Source organism: Leuresthes tenuis, unplaced genomic scaffold (assembly GCF_036924035.1).
Source record: "Leuresthes tenuis unplaced genomic scaffold, fLeuTen1.0.hap1 SCAF_6, whole genome shotgun sequence".
NCBI lineage: Eukaryota > Metazoa > Chordata > Actinopteri > Atheriniformes > Atherinopsidae > Leuresthes > Leuresthes tenuis.
Window position 1 is genome coordinate 10,458,840 of NW_027325360.1, and position 24,355 is coordinate 10,483,194.

General features: G+C 38.5%; 2 protein-coding genes across 2 annotated transcripts in view; one reads left to right on the forward strand and one right to left on the reverse strand.

Moving 5' to 3' along the window:
- Window positions 1-24,355, reverse strand: part of atosb (atos homolog b) — a 176,025-nt gene that overhangs the window by 81,907 nt on the left and 69,763 nt on the right. The window lies entirely within an intron of this gene.
- Window positions 20,654-23,187, forward strand: gas1a (growth arrest-specific 1a). The gene has a single exon (XM_072387511.1). The coding sequence runs from the start codon at window positions 21,259-21,261 to the stop codon at window positions 22,027-22,029; it is 771 nt and encodes a 256-aa protein (XP_072243612.1). The 5' UTR covers window positions 20,654-21,258; the 3' UTR covers window positions 22,030-23,187.

The window sequence follows — 24,355 nt, forward strand, 5'->3', positions numbered from 1 at the left end:
TACATTTTACACGACGTGTACTTTTTTTCAAAACTGAGAAATGTAACTAAAGTTAAATCCCTGTTCAGAAACCATTAAAAACACATCCGTCACAAGCACTTTTGCTCAGGGTGAGATGTTTTTTCGAGGAACATGACCTCTGAAGTTTATTTTCCTATGTTCATCAATACCAAACGTGTGTAATCTGCTACTGAAACCCCCTGAAAAGCTTTATCTTCTATTAGGAGCAATCTATAGAACCCTGCATTGAAAGCATCAAGATCAATATTCTTAAATATGAATGTGAACGTCTAAATTAATGTTGGAGATACCGCATGCCTCTACTGATTAATATGTGAATATGAAATCCAACTTGTAGTACATGCCAGCAGCCTGCACTGCGTCCTCAATCTCTCTGTCGTTCTGATGGATGCAGGCAGTGGAGTTTTCATGGAGGCAGTTCCATGCGGGTGTGCAGCTGCTTGTAGAGTGAAGTTGCAGGTTGAAAGAGTCATGGACTGCAGATGGGGAAGCTATAGGGTGCTTTTTTTCCCTCTTACTGTTCAAAGAAGACACCCTCTTTGTGGTGTTCAAATCAAAGAAAGGCAGAGGCTCAGCAGAGACACTTTGATTTGAGTACCTTTAAATTTGACAGATCTCTGTCCCTCTGTCTCCAAACTTTTGAAAGCATTCTCAGATTTCCTGCTCCGAAGCCCACTTTTTACATCACCTATAACTAACAAACAACATGGTTTGTGAGCTCATTGGTAAAGGCCTGTCAATGGGTAAAAACTATACTACTTGTTCTGTTAAACTCTATATAACTGTGAATCTCTCCTTTGAGGAAAAGTCAAATCCATCTATTTCAAGAAAAGCCTCAAGATTAAAGTGCTTTCTGAGTTTGGAGAAATATTTCTCCATCTGCCAAGAAAGCACTTAAGCTTAAAGGTAGTTTTGACCTGCAGAGAATCCTGAAACGATTACAGCTTGTCCTTCTTCTTTCAGCTTTGGAGAAGCATGAACTTTGTCTGTGGAAATTTGAGAATACTTTTCCTCTCTGGTGCCTTATGTCAGTATTCTGTAGGTATAGTTTAGCACAGGCACAGTCAGGAGTGCTGGAGGTGTTCTCACAAAGCTATATGTAATGGTGCCATAGTGTCTGCATGTTACTATATGGGCGTGTGTGCTTTGTTTTCCTTGTAATTTACCAACCATCTGAAGTAAATGGTGTTCTCATGACTGCTCAGATTGTAATCTCTGCATGGTTAACATGCTGTGGGCATTACTGTGCTTCAAGGGCAACACACCAGATTAAAAGATGCCAAATATGTTGTGCTGCTGTCTGAGAGCTGTACTACTTTAATTGTTGCCCTTCACCACAATTAGAAGTAATTTCATGTACTTTTTGGTAGTATTGTTTTATTTTTTGCTGTTTTTACTCCGGGAAATGGATTGGGCTAGAACATTTCTTGGAGGCCCCAGGGACCCATGGACAACAGTGCACTTTTGTTTTCATCGTGAGAACCTTGTTGAAAATTCCCACTGAAACAAACCAAACTGGACAATCAATGCAAGTAGCATAGTTTAATTTAATTTTTTGGTTTCTTTGTCAATTGTTAGAAGCTTGGAGAAATTTGCCATCTCAAGTCCTCCATGTAAAGTGTTTGAAAGCCTTTTGCAATCTAAGCATTTTCTAATTGTAAGCATTTATGTACTATTCATGACTGACGAATAAAGTTTATGAAGTTTTCATGAATGTTCGTTGGCTCCCCGTCTTAGAAGTCAGGGCTTGATCACGAGTCCTCTATTTTTCAAGACACTCCTTCCTAAAACTATTTCTTTTCCAAAGATTTAATCTTTACTGTAGGAGAAACTGATGCAACAAAAGAGTTTTTGAGTTGAATCCTTTGTTGGTCCCTGGTGTAGTTCTCCCTAAACAGGCCCCTCAACTAATTTGATCCTAGCAGGAGGAAAAAGCAGACACAAATCTGCCTGTAAAGCTGAGCTGAGAAACGTTCAGTGTAACTTTGTTGGCAGAATTGTTTTTGCCCTTTTTTTTTTGGACTCCATTTACTGGAATATCTTGCCATAAAAAGCTGTTCTCAACTTTATAGAGAAAAAATATTCAAAGGGTCGTTAGTTTTTTATTGTTGTAGCATGGAATGATTAGAAAATATGGAACAACTAATCCCCCACACTTGTGTTGATGTATGGAAAAACAAAATAAAAGTAAAATCAATGTGTTCATAGTTTAGGTTTGGAATTTTCCTCACTAACACAGTAACAGTGACACATTGATCTTGGAATATTTTCACGTTGACCGAAATGTGTACTGTGCCTATCTGCACATCAAAAACAGGCCCTGGAATCGATGCCAGAAGTTCTCTTGCAAATGACTCCCATATGGTTTCAACCAAAACAGCTCCTCGGCCTCGTCTGAATTTATACAACACTGCTGTAACTTTGTGGACTACACAGTAGTCTGACTAAAAGCTTGTTTAAATGTGTTTGTGTTAGCGTTAACACTTCTCAACTGTCATCTTTCACTAAATGTACTTACTCTTATGCTAAATATATTCCTCAGCAGTTCATTGAGCCATTCTCTGTGGATTCTGCAATTTGACATTTTGGGATAAGTAGAGTTCAGTCTTCATCTGTCTGTCTTTCTTCTTCATTTGATTTCCAACTTATTGTAGAGGTTAAACAGCAACAACTTATTCTGGTATATGTATTTAGTTAACAAAGCACTAATTCATATGTTCTGCTGAGGCAACTTCGTCCATGTTCCTCAAAAAGTTATAATGTTATAATTGACTCAGTTGCACTAACTTTCTCACGCTCATGTTTTATGCATCAGTGCTTGCTGTCTGTCTGCTTTTGTCATTGATACGAAGCGTGGCCTGCTGTGCTCTGTCTGGAATGGCATGAGGGCTTGAGTTTCCTTCCAGCACATCCTCAGCCCATTACCCAGAGGGCTGTGCAGCTCATTCCATGGCCCTAACAAGACCTTGGAGGGCCTGCATTGGTTTGTGTATGGCTGTGCATTTGAAGTTGTAAGTGATTCATACCATGTTAGGAAGAGAATTTGGAGTAGAAATGATAGAAAACCATTTCATGGCATGAAATATGTTTTCAGTCAGCAGGTACTTGCATATCCAGAGATACCAACAGGCCCCTCTATTGTACAAACACATGCTGCAGTACTACAATCTACCAGGGCTCCATTACATGCAAAAGTTCTGAAGGAGTCAAGCTCATGGATAACTCCTGATTTTTACTTATGTAATTGGATTATTATATCTGATTAACTAACTTATGATGAGGTGAAAATTAAAACTACTTTATTTACTTTTTTCTAAAGTAATAGCTATTGAAAATTTCTTATATTTCCTTTTATACTTGAAATATCTATAGATGTACAGCATGAAATGTACAAAAAGACTCACACCTATCAATTTATATAAAAAAAAGGGGGTTAAAAGCACAATATTTCCCTCTGAAATGATGTTTAAGTAGCAGACACTGTGAGATGGGATAAATGGCTCAAATTCCATTTCACTACTTTATTAGTAGTAATAATATACTGTGTGTGTGTGTGTGTATTTATATGTTGGGTATATATATATATATATATATATATAATGTGAGATGGGATAAATGGCTCAAATTCCATTTCACTACTTTATTAGTAGTAGTAATATACTGTGTGTGTGTGTGTATTTATATGTTGGGTATATATATATATATATATATATATATATATATATATATATATAAAATGCGTATGTATGTATGTATATGCATGAGTGTTAATGGTCAGATGGCACAGGCGTACCACCACCCTTGGTAAAATTAGACCATCATATTGAGTGTTGACAGAAATGCTGAGAGCAGGGCAGCACTGCAGGAATTTTGGAAATGACATGGCCTATATGTCATGAGATGCAGCTGCTCTTGTCAGATAGGGGAGATGGTCAGTGTTGGGAAATGGAAGATGTGTAAATCAGGACTTGCTTGACGCCAAACTGACCAGAGACTTGACAAAAGCCTGATGGAAAAATCAGGCTACTTAGAAGGAATCCTTTGGACTCTGAAGGATTTCCTCTCAAGAAAGTTTGTCCTCTGCATGCTCATCAAATTGAAGGAATCTCATGTTGAAGGGAGCATTATAATCAAGAAAAATAACATCCCTATGTGGTAAATTGGTTAATGTTACATAGAATATGTTTTTGTGAGTAGTTTATGTTTTAGATCTTTAGCTGAGTACATTTTAATAACCAGTGTTTCTTGAGAGGAAAAAAAGATTAAGGAAAGCCTTCTCTGCAAAGTCGATCTGCCACATTTTCCATGCTTGATTGTATTTTGACATGAAAATGCAAATGCATTTACTCACACAAAAATACTTCCATAGCTCAGACCATGTGGCGACCATGTTATCTCAAGTTCAAAGCATAGCCCCGGTGTCCTTCTTTCTCTGTGAAGAAATGTTCTAAACCCTGGAAAATGCTTTTATGATAAGACCAGAGTGTGCTGGATAGTTTGATATCAAAAATGTATGCACCAGACATGCTGACCTTTTCCATGTGAGGAGAAAATGTCTGCATGGTTCAACTGAAGTAAGGCACCAGACTTTTAAAACTTAACACTTTCCAGCATCCAAGTTTTGCCTTGTTGAATATTTGAAGTTGATCACACCTCAAAACAGTCAGCTGAGCAGCAGCTGGAAATGGATTTTGTCGGTTCAGTTTTGCCCTCGTAAAGGCTGAAAGAAAAAGTTGGTGCAAAGTTCTGGGAGAATGACTCATCCAGTCAAAGCCAGAATTGTCACCGTCTTTCCAAGTAAAAAGACAAAAACAAGAATGGATACATTTTGCAACATCAAGGGTTTTTTTTCTGTCTACGAGAAGATTTCACTGATTAGACAACTATCAGAGTCTGCATACTTCTATAAAACAAAACAAAATGGTCGCTACATGCCAGATTTGTCAAAACATGTTTAAGGTTGAAGGAGTTTCAGATGTTACATTACAACACCTCTGGAAAGAATATTTGATGCCAGTGACAGATAATCGCTTTAGATTTTTTTTAGTCTATCGTGCTTTTGTTGAGCGCTGCTGACAGACAAGGGAAGCTTTATGGGACCAGCTGCAAATGCAAACTTACTCAAAAGTAATGACCACGAAAAGACAAAAAATTAGCATAAGCAATGTAGTTCACTGTAATTGTAGGCTTTATGCAGGATAAGACTGTGCTTGTGTAATATACTGTATGTCAACAGGTCAGTAGGCCATGTTAAGAATTTTCGGACAAACAAACAAATTTCAAACTTTACAGTCAAGAATATATGAAATATGCTGCATTACATGCTGAACACATGTAATGAACACATGTAATGACTTTAAGTTATGTGCTGGTACTTCAGAGAATGCCGAGCTTGTCCTCCAATGACAACATCATGTTAAGAAGTCAAGCTCATCCTATAGGGATGACACCACTGCTTCTGTGAAAAGGTTAGTAATTCATTTAGAAGAGAGGAAAATTTGAATAGTGTCATCATTTTCAAGGTATGGTCAGACTCCTACTGCATTTTAAGACCTAAATATAGCCAACAGGAACAATGATTGTTTGAATTAATCCTAACTGGACTTAAAGCAATAGTAACTAATCGGGACACTTCATTAAGTCACTGCTTAGATATCCAAATGTACTTCAGATGGAAACTTCTGCACCTACAAGTTTCCACGCTTTCTGCAATGGGTGCAGCTGCAGCAGTCACAGTTGGCACCAGCAGTCCTGGGTTAGTTCAAGCAGTAATACCCACTGCTTGCCTCTCAGGTCTTGCTTTATTCATCTGTTGCAATTCTTCATCTCTGTACTCTAGTTCAGGTGAATACAGTTGAGCAAGACAGGTTTGTCCACTAAGTTTTATCTAAACAGCTGATGTCACAACTCAGTCAGAGGTGCCTATTATTGTTCACATGCATTCATGCAATCTCAAGCAGGAGCCCAGCGTAATGATCATGCATTTTACTTTTCGTGCATTGATATTGTTGGTATTTCAATATTGTACAAAAAAACCCCACAAAACATTAGTTGTAGCAAGATTTTGGAATATTTTTTTCCATTCTTTCCAAAGCAGACCTCTCTATACCTGTTAGCTCTAAATGGATATAACTACAGGTCAGAGGAAAGAAGAACATAGCTCTGAAGTTGAGGTGACTTTCTTTTTTAATGACCAGCTACTGGCCAGCTTTTGAGCCTTCTAATTTAGTTGTTCTGATACAATAACAGTAGATAGTAAGTAGTAATAGTAGTAAAATAATATTTTCAGATTTTGACTTGTCTGACCACAGAACAGTTTTTATACTTTGCCTCAGTCCATTTTAAATGCACTTTGCCCACAGGAGACTACTGCATTTCTGGATCATGTTCACATACGGCTTCTTCTTTGCATGATAGAGATTTCATCTGCATATGTGGTTGGCACAATGAACTGTGTTCACAGACAGTGATTTATGGAAGTGTTTCTGAGCCCATGCAGTGATTTTTCAGGACACAATCAAGATTTTTTTTAATGCACTGCTGCCTGAGGGACTGAAGATCATGGGCATCGCCTTGTCCCTTGCACACAGAGAGGTTTCCAGATTTTCTGAAATTTTAGATGATATTATTTACTGTAGATTATGAAATTTTAGTCCTCACAATTTTACATCAAAGATTATTTGCTGAAATCCCTCCACAATTTGTAGATGCAGTAATTTGCAGATTGCTGAACCTCTGTCCATCTTTACCTCCGAGAGACTCTTCCTCTTTAAGGTGCCCGATCATGTTTCTGTCAACTTATTTTTCCAGTTATTATCACAGCTTCTCCTGCAGTCAAAGGTTTGCCTTGTGGGGCAACATGAGAAACAGAGATACAGTTTTTTAATCACTGTGTTCTAACTTTGAAACTCTGTGCTTATCATTAGCGCTTTTGAGTATTCTCAGGATTATGTCTGGAGGAGAAAGATAAAAGAAATCTGAGGGGAGGGGAGAAGAGTTTTTAAGTTGACATTATCCAGCCATCTGTGCAGGGGACTTTCAGATAGTTCAATGTTGACTGATAAAGAAGAACACCACAACCCAATTTATCTTCATTCAGGGCGGACAGAGTTCAGCAGCAAGTATGTCTGGACAGGGAAAGGCCAGAAGAAGGAGCAGATTGTTCGGCTGTTGTTGCAGATGAATCAGAAGTCTGCTGTGTGCTGGATGGATGAGTGTGTGCTCTCTGCATGTTTGTACTGTCTATATACCAGACTGCCAGACTCCATACACAGAAGACAGCTAGGTTTCAGGAAATGACCATGATTATGGTCAATGTCCCCTTAGTTTTAATGTCCTTTGTGGTGTGGTTATGGTATGCAATAGGCAGATAATATGGCTTCAGAGTTAAAGCCTGACTATCAATTTTTGCTGTTCTTTATTTCAATATGTCAGAAATCAAACTTGCTTTTCTTTGCTATTTGTTTAATCCATTCTTTACCAACATCAATACATCCTCTTTAGTTTTAGTGTGCACAAATGAGTGAACATCTTTCCACAGAAGATTTCCAGTTTATTAGTAAAGGTGAGCGTTTAGCAGGCACCCAAGGGTCATAAAATACGTCTCGAGCAAGCCACTGCACAGCCACTCTTGCATTCCTTCCAGCTCAGAGGATGACCACAGGCTAATGGTGTGAGGTAACAGAAAATGGCAGTGCACAAGGTCATAAACCTTTGTCACAGCATCAGGACACACCTGGCCTTTAGCGTAGAGAGACACAAGGAGGAATCTCGGGTGCACACCTGGACTGAAAATGTTGACTGCTGCAACAAAACTAAGCAGCCAAACATCAGAGCATTGGCTGAAGCTGAATGACATGTCTTTCATGCTTTGTCAGATTTTACACAGGACCCTCAAGTCGCAAGAAATTTCTTACATGTAACTCCATGCTCAGTTGCTCATTTTATAAGAGCATGATCTAAAGCCAGAGTTTGCTGACTGGGATGCACAAATAGTTGAGCTTCTTATAGACATTAGTTGGATACGGTAAATATGTAAAAAAATGTATTCTTTACAGTATAGCTTTATAATGAAGTAACATGCCTGTATAATGTCTGCATGAATTTAGTTGTCAAAAAGATTAAATAGTCCCTAATAACTTTTACATTGGATGCATACTGATGCATTCTTTTTTCCTAAATAAGACAGGACCAGACAGCTCTTTAGTGTTTCCATTCTTTTTGAGAAAAACTCAACACGCCATCAGACCTTATTTCTCCTAATTTGTTTCCATTGAAGATTTTGAAAAAAAAAAAAGATGGGGTTGATATTCCACCAAATTACTAAAAGTGTTAACTTTTGGTGAAACATCACCAATTTTGTAGTTTGGCATGAAACATGAATTGTGAATACCTGATATCGTCTGAACCTGCAAGATATCAAGCTCAATTGTAGAAAAAGCTTTGGTAATTGAAAAAGAAACAATAAGTGAATGTCACATCAAGATGTAACCTATGTCGTGAATCAGAAAAGTTGATAATGATTTTAAAGGATTTTGGTCATTCATGAACATTTGCTACTTTGAATCTAAGGATTGATTAAAAAAATAGTTTTTTTCATACATGTTACATTTCAGAAGACATTGAATTTAAACTTTCCACTGGGTAAAATTAACAGCAAGCAAAACCATGCAGAGTCTATTGCTAATACATAGTAAACAAACAATGTTAAAAAAAAAAGTGTAATTTTGGCACTCGTATTGGAGATCTCAATGTGAAGATCCAGGAATGACTTTTTCAACCTTGTTGAATCTTTCATCATTTTTGTAAGCTATGTAATTTGTTTGTTAGTAGTTGCTGTGAGCAACCAGGATGCGGCAGACAGCGCAGAGGTTTGTATGTCTCCCTGCACTGCCATGTTAGGAGTTGCCCAGAGTGCTGAATAATGAGGCTGCTGACTCGCTTACTTTTGTCAGTTGCTCCTGTGATTTAAATCAAATACCACATCATACATACATACATCATCCGTAATTGAGTCAGAGTTTTCCCTCTTTGGAATAAATGGAAGTTGTAAGCAGATAATAAGAAACATCTCACTATACCATGTCTGCTTGTAATTTGGTGCCCGAGTAAACTCTTTTGCTGGCTGCAGACACTTGCATGCCAGGCTTAATTTACCTTTCAGCCTTTGTTGATCTGATTTATTTTAGAGCACCACCAGAACACAGGGCTACGCAATTTGGGGGAAGCCATAAATTGCGTCAGTAGCGATGTAACCTTGGTCTGAACTGAGCGCAGGAAAAAGGCTGATGGATTACCTACGGCTGACCTGGGGTGTAAGTTTTGATGAATCTGTCCAAAGCTATCTGGGGCCCCACTAGAGTTATTGCCTGGCTGTTATCGGCTGAAAGCTGACACTGACGGGGTATGTTGTGACAAAACATCAGCACTGAGGTGTTTCTTGTTTAACATTTGCATGTTGGGTTTTCCAGGAGAAAGAAGGATGGAAAACCTGTGAGTGACTTCTAAGTGTTTAAAAGAATGCTCAGTAAAAGTCAGACATTGTAATATATTGGTTTTGAACTCACCTTATCTAAGAAATGTGTGATTATACAACAACTCTGATTAACTTGTCTTTTTAAGTGATTTAATGAGGTACATTAGATATCCCAGACCATGACACACTTGTGGGTGGAACATTTGCATATTGGTAAAACCTCTGCTTGCCAAAGACATTCCATTTTGTGGAAAGAACATACATGCCATCTTCTTCACAAAAGCAACAGCAATCCTGCCCTCAAAACCACCACAGTGAGATGTGGTACTGTTCTCTTTGTTTTCTTAACTGATACTGACATTATTATTAAGGAAATAATTTGATAAGGAATCATTAATTTTACCAGGCTTTATAATGCATTCTCTCATAAGTTTAACAGAGTTTTAAGGAAATAACAAGAACATTTTAGTCTGTAGCTAAACAGCTAATATAGAAAAGAAATTAGTGTATTTTCCTCTGGATAGAAAATAAACTGCCTGGTGAGAGATTCAGTTCGGATAGTAAAGACTTTTTGCTGTTATGCTGTTATCTGGACACTGTCTTTTACTAAGGATTCTGGCTTCTTATTTCCACAGAGTGTATTTAAAACTGGCTTTCTTTTATCCTCAGTTTTTGCCTTAACCACCTCATTCATCTCAAGATGCTGTCTTGTGCTACTATTACATGTTGCCAGGAACCAAGATGATTGGCAACCATGGAGTCAAAAGAAGCTGAAGAAGAAGGCCGGGATCTCTTGTGTCCATTTTTCAGGTAACTGGCGTATAAAAGGCAGTTTTAGCCAAATACTGGTGAATGACTTGTTCACATGCAAGACTACATACAAGTAGGGTTTATCATCAAGAAAACATATTGTACTGTGTCCATTTATAGTTCGTACAACGTCCATCTTGCTCCTTTTATCAAGTAGAAATTGTGTAAAGTTCAACTAAAGGAAAACTGATACAAGATGCTCACTCCAAAAAACGATACAATTCTATTTTAAAATAGAAAAGCTAGCCTTATATCATGGAAGTGATTTTAGCCTTAAATGTAAATGTGATCAACATTAAAGCACTAAAACCTCATTTCTAAAAGCCAAGACTCCAAGATGGCCCCTGTGTTTCCTCTGAGTATTCCGTGTATAGATTGGTCACATCACTGTTATCCACGCTAATCCCTTTGCAGTCAAGAGTTCACAGAGGATTGATGCATCTCTGATTCTCTGTCACACACATGTTTTTTATTTGGTCACCAGGCAGCCACTCTGCCTTATCAACATAGCAGAACCAGCTGGGAATGCGGTCCTGCACGACTTCATATGGACATGTGCAAATAATGATTGAAATGTTCAGAATTTTAAAAGATACTTAAGTTCCATTAATATATTTACTTGAGAACAATGAGTGAAAGTGTAAATCTAGAGAGTTTGAAGAGCAAATGGAAAACAAATTTTCAGTGAAAAAGGTAGTCGTGCCAGATCTCAGACGTTCGGTCTCAGACTTCAGCAACAAGGAATACATTATGCTCAAGTGTTAGTTGACCCTGGACTATTTTGTATTTTGATTAAAATATAGAAAACTAAAAAACTTAGCAAGCTTAGAAATGATGTATCAACTTCATGATAATAGATTTTGTTAGATACAAAGATTTTTTTTCTGAACCAGCATAAATATGCCAAATCAGAAAGTTTAAAAAAAGAGATAAAAAAACAAGACTAAGAGTTTGATAAAGATTTCAGTTCTAACTTCATTAGAAGTATTTTGGGGACTCTCCTAATCCCAAAAACGTTCCAGTGGACGTTTTTTAATCCGGTCAAAAACGACCCATAATAACATTTAAAGAAAATGTGACTTCTAGTGGTTGTGAGAGCAACTGCATGTGAAGTCTGTTCCTGAATAGGAACTTTATGGCTCCTTAAAGGAAATGCCTGAAAATGTTCTTTGCTCTGATTTCTCAATGTTTATATGATTCCTATTTCCCTCCTGCTGCTTGTAGGGCAGGGGTTTAGAGAATGCCATCATGGGTCGTATTTAACAGGGTGATCAAACGATAGATATGGTTATTTCAATTGGAGGACTTGTTGTGATTTTGAGTTCAGCATATACAATGTTTGTGTTTTTTTTACTCTATTTAGTTTTTTTTTAGTACTGTTTAAGTATTGATTGTGAAGTGAGCTGTGTCGCATCAGCCATCTGCAGAATGTTATCATTTGCTCCAGCCTCTGTCTTTTTGAAGCATCACAGTAATCTTTGATTGATAATTACTTCTGATGGGAGTCCAGTGCCAGTAGAATTGTGGTGAGCTCACTTCCTTCATTTGCAGCCTAGGAGGAAGAAGAGGGGGGTGCACTGTGGTAGTGGTCTTGCAGGAGTAAAGAATGACGTGCAGTTAATCAGCCTGAGCACATAACCAGTATCGCTTCACTGTGGAGGCTGGAATAGAGGCCTGTCTGTACTGAACAGCTGCAGAGGGAAACCGGCTCTTTGCCTTTCTTAGACATGTTGATGGAGGGAAGAGAGAGACAGAATTAAGCAGTGAGAGTGAAGGAAAAGAAGGAGAGAAAGAGAGTTTGTGCATGTGTGTGTGTGTGTGAGAGAGAGAGACTACTTACAGATGGGATGGAGGAGGGGAGGAGATGAAGAAAAAGAGAAAAAAAAATGGTTTTAACAGCCTGCCCACATCTGTTTATTTAGAAAAGAAACCATTGTGTCATTCAGTTATTCTAACAACCTACGCCAGGGCCAGTGTTAGTCCCACAATGACGGCTTTTTAAATACACAGTTTACACTCCTATGAAGTGGCCTCATAACTGCGTTGGAGCCTCAGGAACGTGCCAAATGGGGAACATGCTAGAGTTTCACATTCCCTCCCGCACTACTTGACAACTCTATAGCAGACTGTGATGCCAAAGACTGTGCCGGGGGAGATCTGGTGGGGGCCGTTTATTGTTGTCTTGTGTGCTTTTTTTTTTAAAGTGGCCCACAAAAGTCTGCAGGAGTTTCTGATATGCAAGGTTGCATATCACATGAGATGGTATTTTACTGTGAGTTCTCCTGTTTATGTATACTATCAGCTCTATAAACTGGTTGGCATAAATGTTTGAGATGCATGGAAAAGTTCAGTTGATTCAGTTGTATTTCATGTTTGGATGTCAAATCTAATATTTTGAGTTATACAAAGTACAGCAAGCTTTGGAGAAACCCTTGCTTCCAAAACAAGAAAATTGATTTTTGAAAAGTTTCATTGGTTATTATTTATTTTCAGTGCCAAATGTCTAATATTCTTCCTGGGAGTCTTTATGGTTATGACAAACTATGGTCTGGGTAAAACACAAGGCGCATGTTGATAATTCAATGATAATGATGTATTAAAAGAAAGTGCAAGTCAAGAAAGAGGTTTCTCATGAAATAATGTAGAAAACTGACCTATAGTCCTTTCACGTACACAGAACACACCACCAGGGGCCATGCCTAATCTAAAAAGGCATCCACTATGTTGAGAGGCATAATATTGCATAAGGTTCTAAAATCTGTTGGAACATAACCTTGCTCTCAAAAGAGGTTCAAAGGTAATCATGGCACTCTCAACGGAAAGACCAACGGAAAAGAGTTCAAATCAGGCATCTGATGCACTGCCTCTCCAGAAAAAATAAAACAAAAAACACTTTATTACCAGCTAAAACATTTTGATACAGAGGAGACAGTTGGCTTTACTTGAACTCTATAGATCGTAAGAACCAAGAACATTTTGACTTCTGTGATTTTCACTGCCAGGACCAGGGACTACACTGATATATCCCCTCTCAAATTTCTTCTACACAAATAAAAACTCTCACATCTCAACACAATCTTGTGGGATGGTGCCACACTGCCAGTTTGAATGACTGCAGCAGATTCATTCAATGTGGCTTCTCTGTTCTGCCTGAACGCTGAAATTCAGACCTGCTTCTCATACAGTCTTGTAGTGGTGTTTTGTTTTTAGAAAATATGTCCTTTGGACTAAAAGAACTTTGTACTTTTGGTAGAAATGCAACCTTACATTGCCAAAGAGCCAAAAACTCAACATGAATGTTGTTTTCTAACTCCTTGACGTGTATATATTCAACTGTTTGCCATTTCATCTCATAAAGTAATATTATTTCGGTGTTCTTATTTGTCTCCACTGCGTTTCAGAGTCCCAGAAATCGAATGTTGCAGTTGAACTGTAATCAGTCAAATCAGCCAAAAAGAAGCCTTTTCATTTGACTTTGTAGTGATATTGGACTGAGTTTTGGGGGTTAAAAGTGTCATGGGTCGATTCTTCTGTACAATAATGCTGAACAGCAGTGCAGGAATGTTCAGCAATTGTGGTTAAAGCGATCATGTGTACTTTTGCTTTGTTGTGTTTTTATATGGGTAAATTCTTACTGCACTTCATGTTTGTAAGATTAAGGTCATATGTCTGTGTCGGAGGTTAGAGCTTTATTGGTAGGTCCATATGTGCTGGTGTTTGTCTGCTGTGATATGAAAGGCCTTCAGGCCTGTATAAACAGCCGCTCATACAGGCCCATGGCTGAGCAACATGTGTTACAACAGCTGCGTATGCGATATGTGGTACGTGGAGGCGGTGCAGAGATTCATAGAGGTCTTTTAGGGTAAACATTGAAGATGTTACCTGGATGCTATTACAGATCTAATGTAATTAATTGCATATGTAATTTTGATCTATAATTGTGTGCTCCACTTCTAAGACTTACATTGTTCTTTAAATCATCCAAGATAAATACTATTGTCCTTGCCATCATGACAAGGTCTGTTAGTAGTAGGGGATAATAGGATAGACCTGACCTTCTTTCTAAGACTGTTTACAGGTTCTGCTAGGTTAAGTAGGACTGCAGTCCCATGGATGCATTTTTTAAAGTTTCAGCCATCTGTGATTGGGCTCTCCAACACTTAACCTTGTGCTTGGTTTTCAGCTTGTCTATGAGGTCAGTTTCTGAAGATGTCCATATGAATTTTTGAATACCACTATAGCACTTTTTAGACACAGTATGAAAACATTGCCAGCTTTGGTTTTAACTATAGTGATGGCTTTGTGTCATTCCAATATTCTTGATTTATTATGTTCCATGTAGAGGCCCATGGAACATGATTTTATCACTTAAAAATGTAAAAATGTTTATTCAGATATGTAAAATCCTGTCTGAATTGCAGTGCAGTGGACTGTTATTAAAATAGTTTGCTATTTGCTACCAATTTGACATGATGGATGAGTTTAATCTAACTGATGATTAAAGTCTGACTGATCTTTCACATTTTGCCATTTTGCAGGATTTTGTGGACGGGATTTGACTGCTCTTTATGGAGACTTTTGAACACACCATGAAAGCAGGTTTGAGTTTCCATTGTACAATTCAGTTGAGTTTACAGTCCACATTATAGTGAATTATTTGCCCCAAAAACTTTAGTATAACCATAATCTTTTATTGTTGTTAAGAGACAATGTGTGTTTGGTGTTTGTTTCTGCAGGGGAAACTGGAACTCAACACTGCAAACTCAACACTATGTTAAAAGGATTTTGCAGCCTTCTAGAAATGGTAAGAATAGACAGGGTATTCATAGATATCTGCCATTTGCTAGTATTAGGGTTTTAATCATTCGTGCATCACTCTGCAGTTCCAAACAACAAATCAACAAAATCCCCGGAAGAGGATGTATGAAACGGAGGCAAATTAATAGGCAGACATGAGGGAGGAAATGAATTCTTAATCTTGTTGATTGTGTTCCAAATAACTTATCACTGGCCATTATCATGTCTCTGAAATCCCAAGAAGGAAGCAATTTGAATGGATAATTCCTGCCAACTCATTTCCTGTGTTGGGATATTTCCTTTTTTCAGACTTCACAGTGTAGGCACTTTGCTGCTGACCTGCTCTGCTCTGCTACGACTCAGTTTACTCAATAACTGAAGAAATCCTCATAACGCAACTCTCTGTATACGGAATGAGCCCACATTTGGCACTCCTTTGATGTATTAAGTATGGCATCATAAATATTCTAGTGTCATAGTGTCATTAGTTTTTTTTATTTTCTTTGACAGGAACTTTTGGCAGAAGTATTAGCAAACCCGACTGGTCTCTTTATGTGTGCAACGATCTCATTAAAGCTCTTGCACTCCAGAAAGTCTGATGAACCAGTGTGCTAGACCTAACTCAGGGAGAACCAAAGTGTCCTGAATCGTGTCTACAGTTTTACAGAGTTACAAATCCCATTTTGAGAAAAATTGGGATGTTTAAATCCAAAGCTTTTACAGACACATGCCTAGGTAATGATTCTAACTCGACATAAGAAAAAAAAAACTGTAATTGTGAGTTCAAACTAACATTGGACTTTTGAAATACTTTTTTAACGTGTTAGTCTGACTGAAATAGCATGAAATGTGGCTTCTTCAAATGGACTAACACATCAAGACAATACGGTTGTAACTTGATTTTCCTCTTGCTTTTTGTGCTCAACTAGATGCCTATGGACCTATGAATCCTCAATTAACCTAAACGCTCTGTGCATGCTCCAAAGTCCCATCATGCTGCATATTTTGTAAAAACAGTTAAACATAAGTGTATATCATTACAGTTGTATTCCCCATAGAGCTGCTCTCATTCACAAATATTCTTGTTTCTTTTGTAAGAAACTTAAAGCACTTACAGACTGTCGCTCTGCTCTAAAAAGAATCCAGATTTTATGACTTCAGCCTCATCTGAGAAAAAATCATCATTCAAGTATCTTGATGACAACATCTGGACAGTGAGCTATACTTACATGTTTGATGATCTCTCATGGAGAAAGTTGGAAGCGACAGAATGTCCTAAATGTTTTCTCACACAGCTCACAACATCCTGGCCTCTGAGATGAACTTGATTCCCTTCCTGTACATGTAAACGGTTACAAGGAAGGTAATCCAGTTAAATGGCTGTGCATGCTGCCATGCTGGATGTATTTACGGACCAACTTCATGGTATTCAGCAACACATTCAAAAAAGTTGGAATAAAGGCATGTTTACAACTATCTCTTATTACCCTTCCTTTGCACTAAAAAGTGTAATAGTTTGGGAACTGAGGGTAATGATCCTGATTGGAGCTCCTCAACTGTCCATGATTATTGTCTTATTTTCCCCTCCATGGTGCTCGAAACATTTTCAATAGGAGACAGATCTGGACTGTAGACAGGCCAGTCATGCACTCTGTGTCTATGAAGCAACACTGTTGGAAGTCGTGCGAAATGAGGCATTGTCCTGCTGAAATAATCACAAACTTACTGCGAAAAGATATTGCCTTGATGATGCCATATGTCTCTCAAAATGTCCAGTATATATGCCTCTACATCTTTGCTATATTCAGACATGTGCACGTCATACATGCCATGGAAACGGATACAGACACACTCCCATATGATCACAGATCCCGGCTTTTGGACCTTTCGCTGATAGCTGCCTGAGTTATCTTTCTTGTTTTTGGCACGTAGAAGCAGATGTAACTTTTTTCCCAAAAGCAGATGAAACGTGAACTTATCTGACCACAGAATGTGTATCCATTGTCTGTGTTCATCTGACATTAACTTATGCTCTGTGAATTCAGTGATGTTTCACCACAGAATTGTTCTTCCTTTTTATAGTACAGTGTCAGGCTATATTTCTGAATGCATGTGTTGAGTGAATATGGTTTTCCAAGATACTCCTGGGCTCACAGTTTCTCATGCAGTGTCACATGAGGTCTCGTTGGTCACGACCATCTAACGGTGGTTTCTACTTTAGAAACTAATATTTTCCCAGGCTATCTGAATTATTTCAAATTATTTCAATACGATTATTTCAATATAATGTCAATATGATGCATTATTTTTCTGATGGAGTTTGACGCAAAGTAGTGTGCTATAAACCATCCTTGCTTGGAAAGACTAAGGCTTTGGTGGATGCTCCTTTTATACCCAACCGTGACACCCTCTCCTGTCACCAATTTATCTTCTGATTGCAGAATCTTCCAGAACAATTTTATTTTATGTTCTATAAACTTGTGAAACTCAGTGAAGAGAACGTAAATCATATCTGTTGTACTTACATCTGTTTATTAAAGTTTCAAACAAATTAACCAAATTACAAATTCAAGTTTTTGTTTAATTTCGTAAAAAAACTTTTTATCTGGAAATGAGGTTTATGTTTTAAAATCTTATCAAATAGAAATAGAAAGCTAATGTTAGCCATTAGCAGAGGTGCTACATGCAAATGAAAACAATCCTGAGTATTTTGTTTCATTCAACTTAATTCAAGTGTTTTGAACATTAGCAGAGGTTGGTTTTGATATAATTTTGTTTGTCCCTTAATTAGACTGTTGTGGGAGGAATATAAGTTTAATTGATCCCTCAATGTAACAAGGTTCAGCTTTCATTGCAGCACATCTGGTTAGCATGCACAGATGTTCAGACAAGAGTGTTGGATGATTGAATCTGGGTTTTCTTTCCCTCTGTAACTGTTTAGGATGAAAGACTTTGAAAGAGATTTTAAAGAGTTCTTTTTCTCCTGAAGGTTTTGTTTAATTCAATTTTCAAAATCATTAAGGACTCTAAAAATATAATGTCCTCTTTATTTACACCAGTATGGTTAAAATAGCCATTAACGAATGAATGAACACCTTCTGTTTTACTTGTGTTTCATATTACAGCTGACCTAAAAGCACTTGAAACAATGAAGATGGTGTTTGGAAGTCTTTTGTTAAAAATCTGTGTTTCCATTCTTTGTGCTGCAGGGAAAAGCAGGAGGAACTCCTGAGGTATTGAGTTCCCTGTATCCATCATTTTCGACGAGTTGGGACCTTGGAATAGCGCCAGCAGCGTCTGTGTTAGCCAGCCGTAACTGACATTGAGTGCATTGTTTGCAGTGGGAAGCTCACGGCTGTGGCCTAAAGGTACATTCCTGAGATCAGAATGCTGTTTGAAACACAAACAGCCTTTGTGCCCTCACTGCTCTCTTCCCCTGACTCCCTCATCCACATCAAGCCTCAAGAACTAAACTGCCTCCTCTCACTCATGTGTCAACATGTGGGCTATCATTTTACTCACACCCACATACACTCACACACAAACACACTCGTGTCATTTTGATGATGAGGTCCAGGCAAGATATCTGAGCTATCTAAGCTCTGGTGGAAGAAAAGCTGTAAGGTCTGAACTTTTTCCAAACACAAACAGCGGTGTCTCTTGTTTGAATGACCTTTTTGATCATCAGAAACCAAGGAAAATAATATTGTGCTTATAAAATTGATAGAATCTCCTATTCAGGGTGCATGAGAAAGGTTGCAACTTTTAAAAACGTTGCCTCTTCTAGATGGCATTCAGGTGCATGAGTTTAGATTTTCATGCACAATAAAGTTGCCAGTTTTGATCAGAATCCATAAATGTTTGTTATGCTTAAACCAAGCTTTGTCGATAGATTAGAACGTTTGCATGGGAAATATTGAAAATGCCTGGTAGATATTCCATAAACTGATATTCAAAATCAAAATTAGAACAGTTTTGGTAACGCTTCAAAATTGACTTGTTTCAGTTTCTCAGATGTGAAGGGACGTTGTTGTTTTTTTGCTGAAAATATCCAGATTAGGCGATGACTCATCCATCACAGAGGAAACTGAGATTTGTGCCACTGCTGATCACACTGTAAGTCTGTACCATATACTTGCATTTGTTTGCTGCTACGAGCAACATCTCAATATCTTTTTCACATTGTTAGGAATTTATCATGGAAATAAAATAATTATTTAGATGAAAAACTAATGAAGTGATCAGATAATTTCAGAAAAACTTAAAGATTATTCTTTGATTGAGATTGAACTCATATCATCACAATTAGTGTTTACGTAACGCAATGCACGGAAAATTGCCACCCTGATTCAGCTTCACCAGATTAACTTGTGACAGCATGCTCTCTGGTGCAATAGCATTATGGACGTTAATTGTAATGACTTATTTCTTGATGATGTTCAATGAGCGCCCTATTATATCTCAATTAATTTTCACTCAACAGCTCTGCTGAGAAGGACTTTGTAGGATGTGGATGATTAAATCAGCAAGGATGCTGCACAGATCATCAAATCTGCAGGCGTAAAGCAGTAGAGTTCATTTAATTTTTTGTGCAGCTCTGAAGTTGGAGCTATTATCTGACATCCACATGGGATATTGTGGGATGAAAATGCCATTTTTACAGTATATGTATAAGCCATGATTGTACTCCCCCTTGCTTTCTGTCAGTTCAGCTATAAATTCACAGTAACGTGCATGTTCTTTGGGAAGCACTCTGGAAACTGAATCAGCTGTCACAGGTCAACATGTCAGCAGCCATTCGAACAGACCGTTATTCTTTTTCCACTGTATAATGCCGACAAAGTGACTCAAAGTCAAATATTATGAACAGAAGATGCCAATAACCAATGAGGACGGTTCTCAAGATTTTGATGAAAACCTTTTGATTTTCATCTAAAATTCTCAGAACACTTCTTGCTTTACTAATTTAAAGGGATAGTCCAGGTTTTTCTAAGCTGAGTTATGTGACATACTAAAAAGTGGGTCACCAACCCAACCTAAAAAAAAACCAAACTGTCCCTTTTAACTCCCCAGCTGATTCTCACAAATTGAAAGGCACCTAATTAAAACAAACTCCTCAAATTAGCACATAAACCACAAGCCTTTTGAATAAATCATGTTTGCTGTTGTTATTCTGCTTAGCGCCCCATACTGCAAAAGAAGTAAGATAACTCTATTTACTGTAGGCTAAATTAAAAATCCTGAACCAAGCTTAACTGCTGTTACATGCCTTTACAGATGTCAAGAATATTTATCATGAAATCCTCTATCATGTGAGTTTAGGGTGCACGGTGTGATTTGAATAAGTTCAGCGAGCATATAAAGGTCTCTGAGAATTTACCCTACATAAACAGGCCCAATCTTCTTTCTTCTAATCTACTTTTCAGGCGCATTCATCTCCTCTCATCCAGTGTTTCTCAAGACTCTTTCCACCCTCCCGCCCAGTACTACGTATGAATCCTCAACAAGTTGCCAACCAATGAGAGGCTCTTCACTAATGAATGCTGAGGGGGCTGACGAACCGAAAGGCAAACGCTCAAAGGGTTGCGAGTAGAGGACCACTTTGCGACCCACAAGGGTTGTTGTTTTCCCCACGCACTGTTTGTTTGCACTCCCGTGCACGCAAGTAGTGCTTAGTGATCCAACCCACTCCACCAGAGGGTACTCGGGACTTGTCCCTCTTCGTTTGTTGTTGGAGATCCTCTCGGACAGAGAGCGCAACAGAGAATCGCTGAAGTGGAGGTAGTGTTTTCAAGAGCTCAGAATCAGTCCGATGGAATGAGGCTCTGCAGAAACTCCTACTTTTGTGGAGAAGTATTCTGTTGTTGTATCAGACTGCTTTGAGTGTCTTATTTGAGTTTTTATCCCAAGCATGTATGGATAGCGGTTGGTTCGTCTAAGAATCCGGTTCAAATGGATCAGCACTGACGGATTCATGGAGCCGGGATTACACTGCGCTGTGCCAGCCAGTTGAACGCCCACACACGGGCCTTTCACACACCATCTGCCTCGGAATTAATAACACTCCCCAGTGTGGACACTATCCGTGGATGTGATGCAAGTTTTACTTGTGACTGTGTTGTGAGTTTTCTTTTTTTTTTCCTGCAGCCGTAACAATGGCAAACTCGGGTACATTGCTACGGACCGTCTGCAGATTTATTTGGCCTCTTAGTTGTGTGCTTTTGTTTTTTGGCTACTTCTCTGTGGCTTCACCGACCCATGGACGGCGGCTGATATGCTGGCAAGCCATCATAAACTGTCAAGCAGAGGCCGAATGCAACTATGCCTACGAACATTACAGCCGCGCATGCGGCCCCGTGCTGAACGGGGAGAGGAAGAAGTGTCCCAGTCACTGCATCTCCTCGCTTATCCAGCTGAATCTGACGAAAAACGGTCCAGCTCTCGAGGACTGCAGCTGCGGCCACGATCTGGTGTGCACGAACACCAAACGGGCCATCGAGCCCTGCCTGCCCAGGACTACCAGCACTGGCTGCACTGAAGCCCGGCATCAGTGTGAGAGAGACCCGCAGTGCAACTCCGCTATGCACGATTATCTGCACTACTGTAGGAAACTTTTCAGCGGTTCGATCTGCACAAACGCTTGCCGGGATGTGATCGCGAACATGCGTAAAATACCTAAGGGCCAGCAGCTGGACAGCTGTATGTGTGACGGGACGGAAAGAGCCATCTGTGAGTTTGTCAAGAGCAGCATGAAGATACAGTGCTTCGACTTTCCAAATAGGTATGAAGCCAGCGGGGATGACGACGAGGACTACACCGAAGAGCCGGTCGATCCAGTGGAAGTAGAAAGCAGAGCCTCTCTCTCGGCGGCCCGCTGTGTTGTGACCCTGCTGGCATCCATTTTGGCTCTGATGACCTCCTTTTAATTCTGCGGTTCTTAAGCTGCCCCGACCATTGTCCAGTTAAAAGGCAATCTGAACTTTTGTCACTCATTGACCTGCTACTATTGTGAGCGGTTGGAGCCTCAAAGACTAAAGGGAAAGGTGTTTTCTTTAAAAATGGTTTCCTTGAAGACCCCGAAGGACATCAAATCGGGATATTTCTATGCAAATAGAAAGAGGAAGATGCAAACTGTCTGAACTCTGGACTGCTCACTTATCAAACCACACAACTTTACGGTTCTGCAGATGCTTTGCCCATGAGATAAACTACATAGGATTGCCTACTTTCTCTGTCACAGACTGATAATAAAGTTGTTGTGACAGAGATGCAGTTGGCTTCTTTTGGAAACAATACAGTGTTTAATCACTTTAATCAGCTGTGTACTGCCAATCTTTTTTTTCCTTCTTTTTAAAGTATGAACTATTTTTATATGACAGTTGCCATTTGGCACCAGGATATCTGATTTACAAGTATTTAATGTTGGAATCCATGGACTTGTAAATAAATTAGGAGTTAAAGTGAAACAATAATTTATTACATGCCTAATAGTTGCATCCAAATGGTCACCGTGTGTATACAAACTGAGTATTCCAGCTTTAAAGGGAAGTTATTTTGACTGAAGATAGTTTATATTCATTGTATATATGTTTATAGCCTATATAGTTTTTTTCCTTTTCAGAGAATCCTGTATGTTTTAGGCTATGAGATGATTTATTCATGATTTAAAGTTTAGATGAAAAACAAAAGAAAATGTCTAAATCCACTGTATGATTGCCTTAATGATATACTTTTGCAGAAGGCATAAAAGAAACTTGAAGATACATTTCTTGACTGTGAGTTACTTTTTTTATATGTGCCACGTAGTTTCATTGACAGTGCTGTTCTGTAAATCAGATGAAAAGTAAGGCATACTCAAATGGTTTTTCATGAGTCTGACATTTTTTAAACAAAAAACAAGCTATTTTTCTTTGATAAACATGGTCGTAAATCTTGGATTACGAGCACTTACGCTGACGGTATGATCCGTTTTAAAGACAGAAAAGTATTTCTTTTAATTTTCTTTTTTGACCCCCTCTGAGTTACATCTGTTTGACATATATTTGCTTTATGCCTACTGAATAAAAAGAATGTAAATCAGATAAGTGTGTGAATCTTTATTTTACACACTTATTAGGAGCTTTTGTAGATCCCATTTCACTTTAAATCACAGCTAAAGGTGACAGGATTTTACTATTGTCAATAGTAGGGCTTTTGTCGAGTTCTACTCAGCCAATACACTTTATATAGATAAAGTCATTAACTAAATGGAACATATGTGTTTGTTTTTTTCTTTTTTGCTCTTAATAGATTTGAATTCATAAAGTGAAATCTATGGTCTCTTTCAGTACCTTTAAACCAGCTGCCTAACAGACATACTGTAAACCTTTGAACTCCCTTTTTTTCTGAGCTACAGTACATACGCATTTAAATGCAGGTCTGTTTCTCCTGCTGAGTGATAGCCTAATGACCTGCTATGTCTTTATTTAGCTGGCTTTTGTCAAAAGCAACTGTCACCATAAATCAACAAAACACCCTCTCTCTCCTACGTCGCCACCAACAACACTCAGCACAGCACTGAGGCATCACAATTTACAGTCACCAGTGGCTAAAAGCTCAGCCTGTATTGATGCCCTTAATCACATGATAAAGACACCAGAGATATGACACCAGACATATTACAAAGGTGTGTTGTTGTTATTGCATGTATTTATTTACATACATACATATAGTTTGATGTGTAAGTAATTGTATATTTACTACATACTTGAAAATACAACTTGGTTTAAATTAAGGCCATGGATTAGTCCTGTAATTAGCTGCAATTCCAGGTGTTATTCTACCAACCTTTTTTTTTAATATGCCAATTAACCCAGGTATGCACTTTAAGTTCCTCTGTATAATTAGAACTACTTGCAAATAGTTCATTTGTAAGAGATATAGCATATCTTTCTGATTGGCTCCAGGAGCTTTAAATCCAAGATTTGCTGCAAAATGTTTTATTTGAGAGGGGACAAGGGCCCTCAAGCTGAATGGATGGAGGAGAAGTCGAGTGGCATCTTTGTCATGGAAATGTTAAGCACATAATAGTTGGGTAGCACAATGGGGAGGCACTTCATTCTTTCAGGCTGGCTTGACACCTCTGGAGAGCCGAGCGGTGGGGAAGCATGTGGGAACGATCTGCTGCTGCCCGAGTCTCAAGCTTCCACTGTCGAAAAAGATGAAGAAAACCCATGGCAGCTCTGGTTTGGGAAGTTTTATCTAGAATATTGT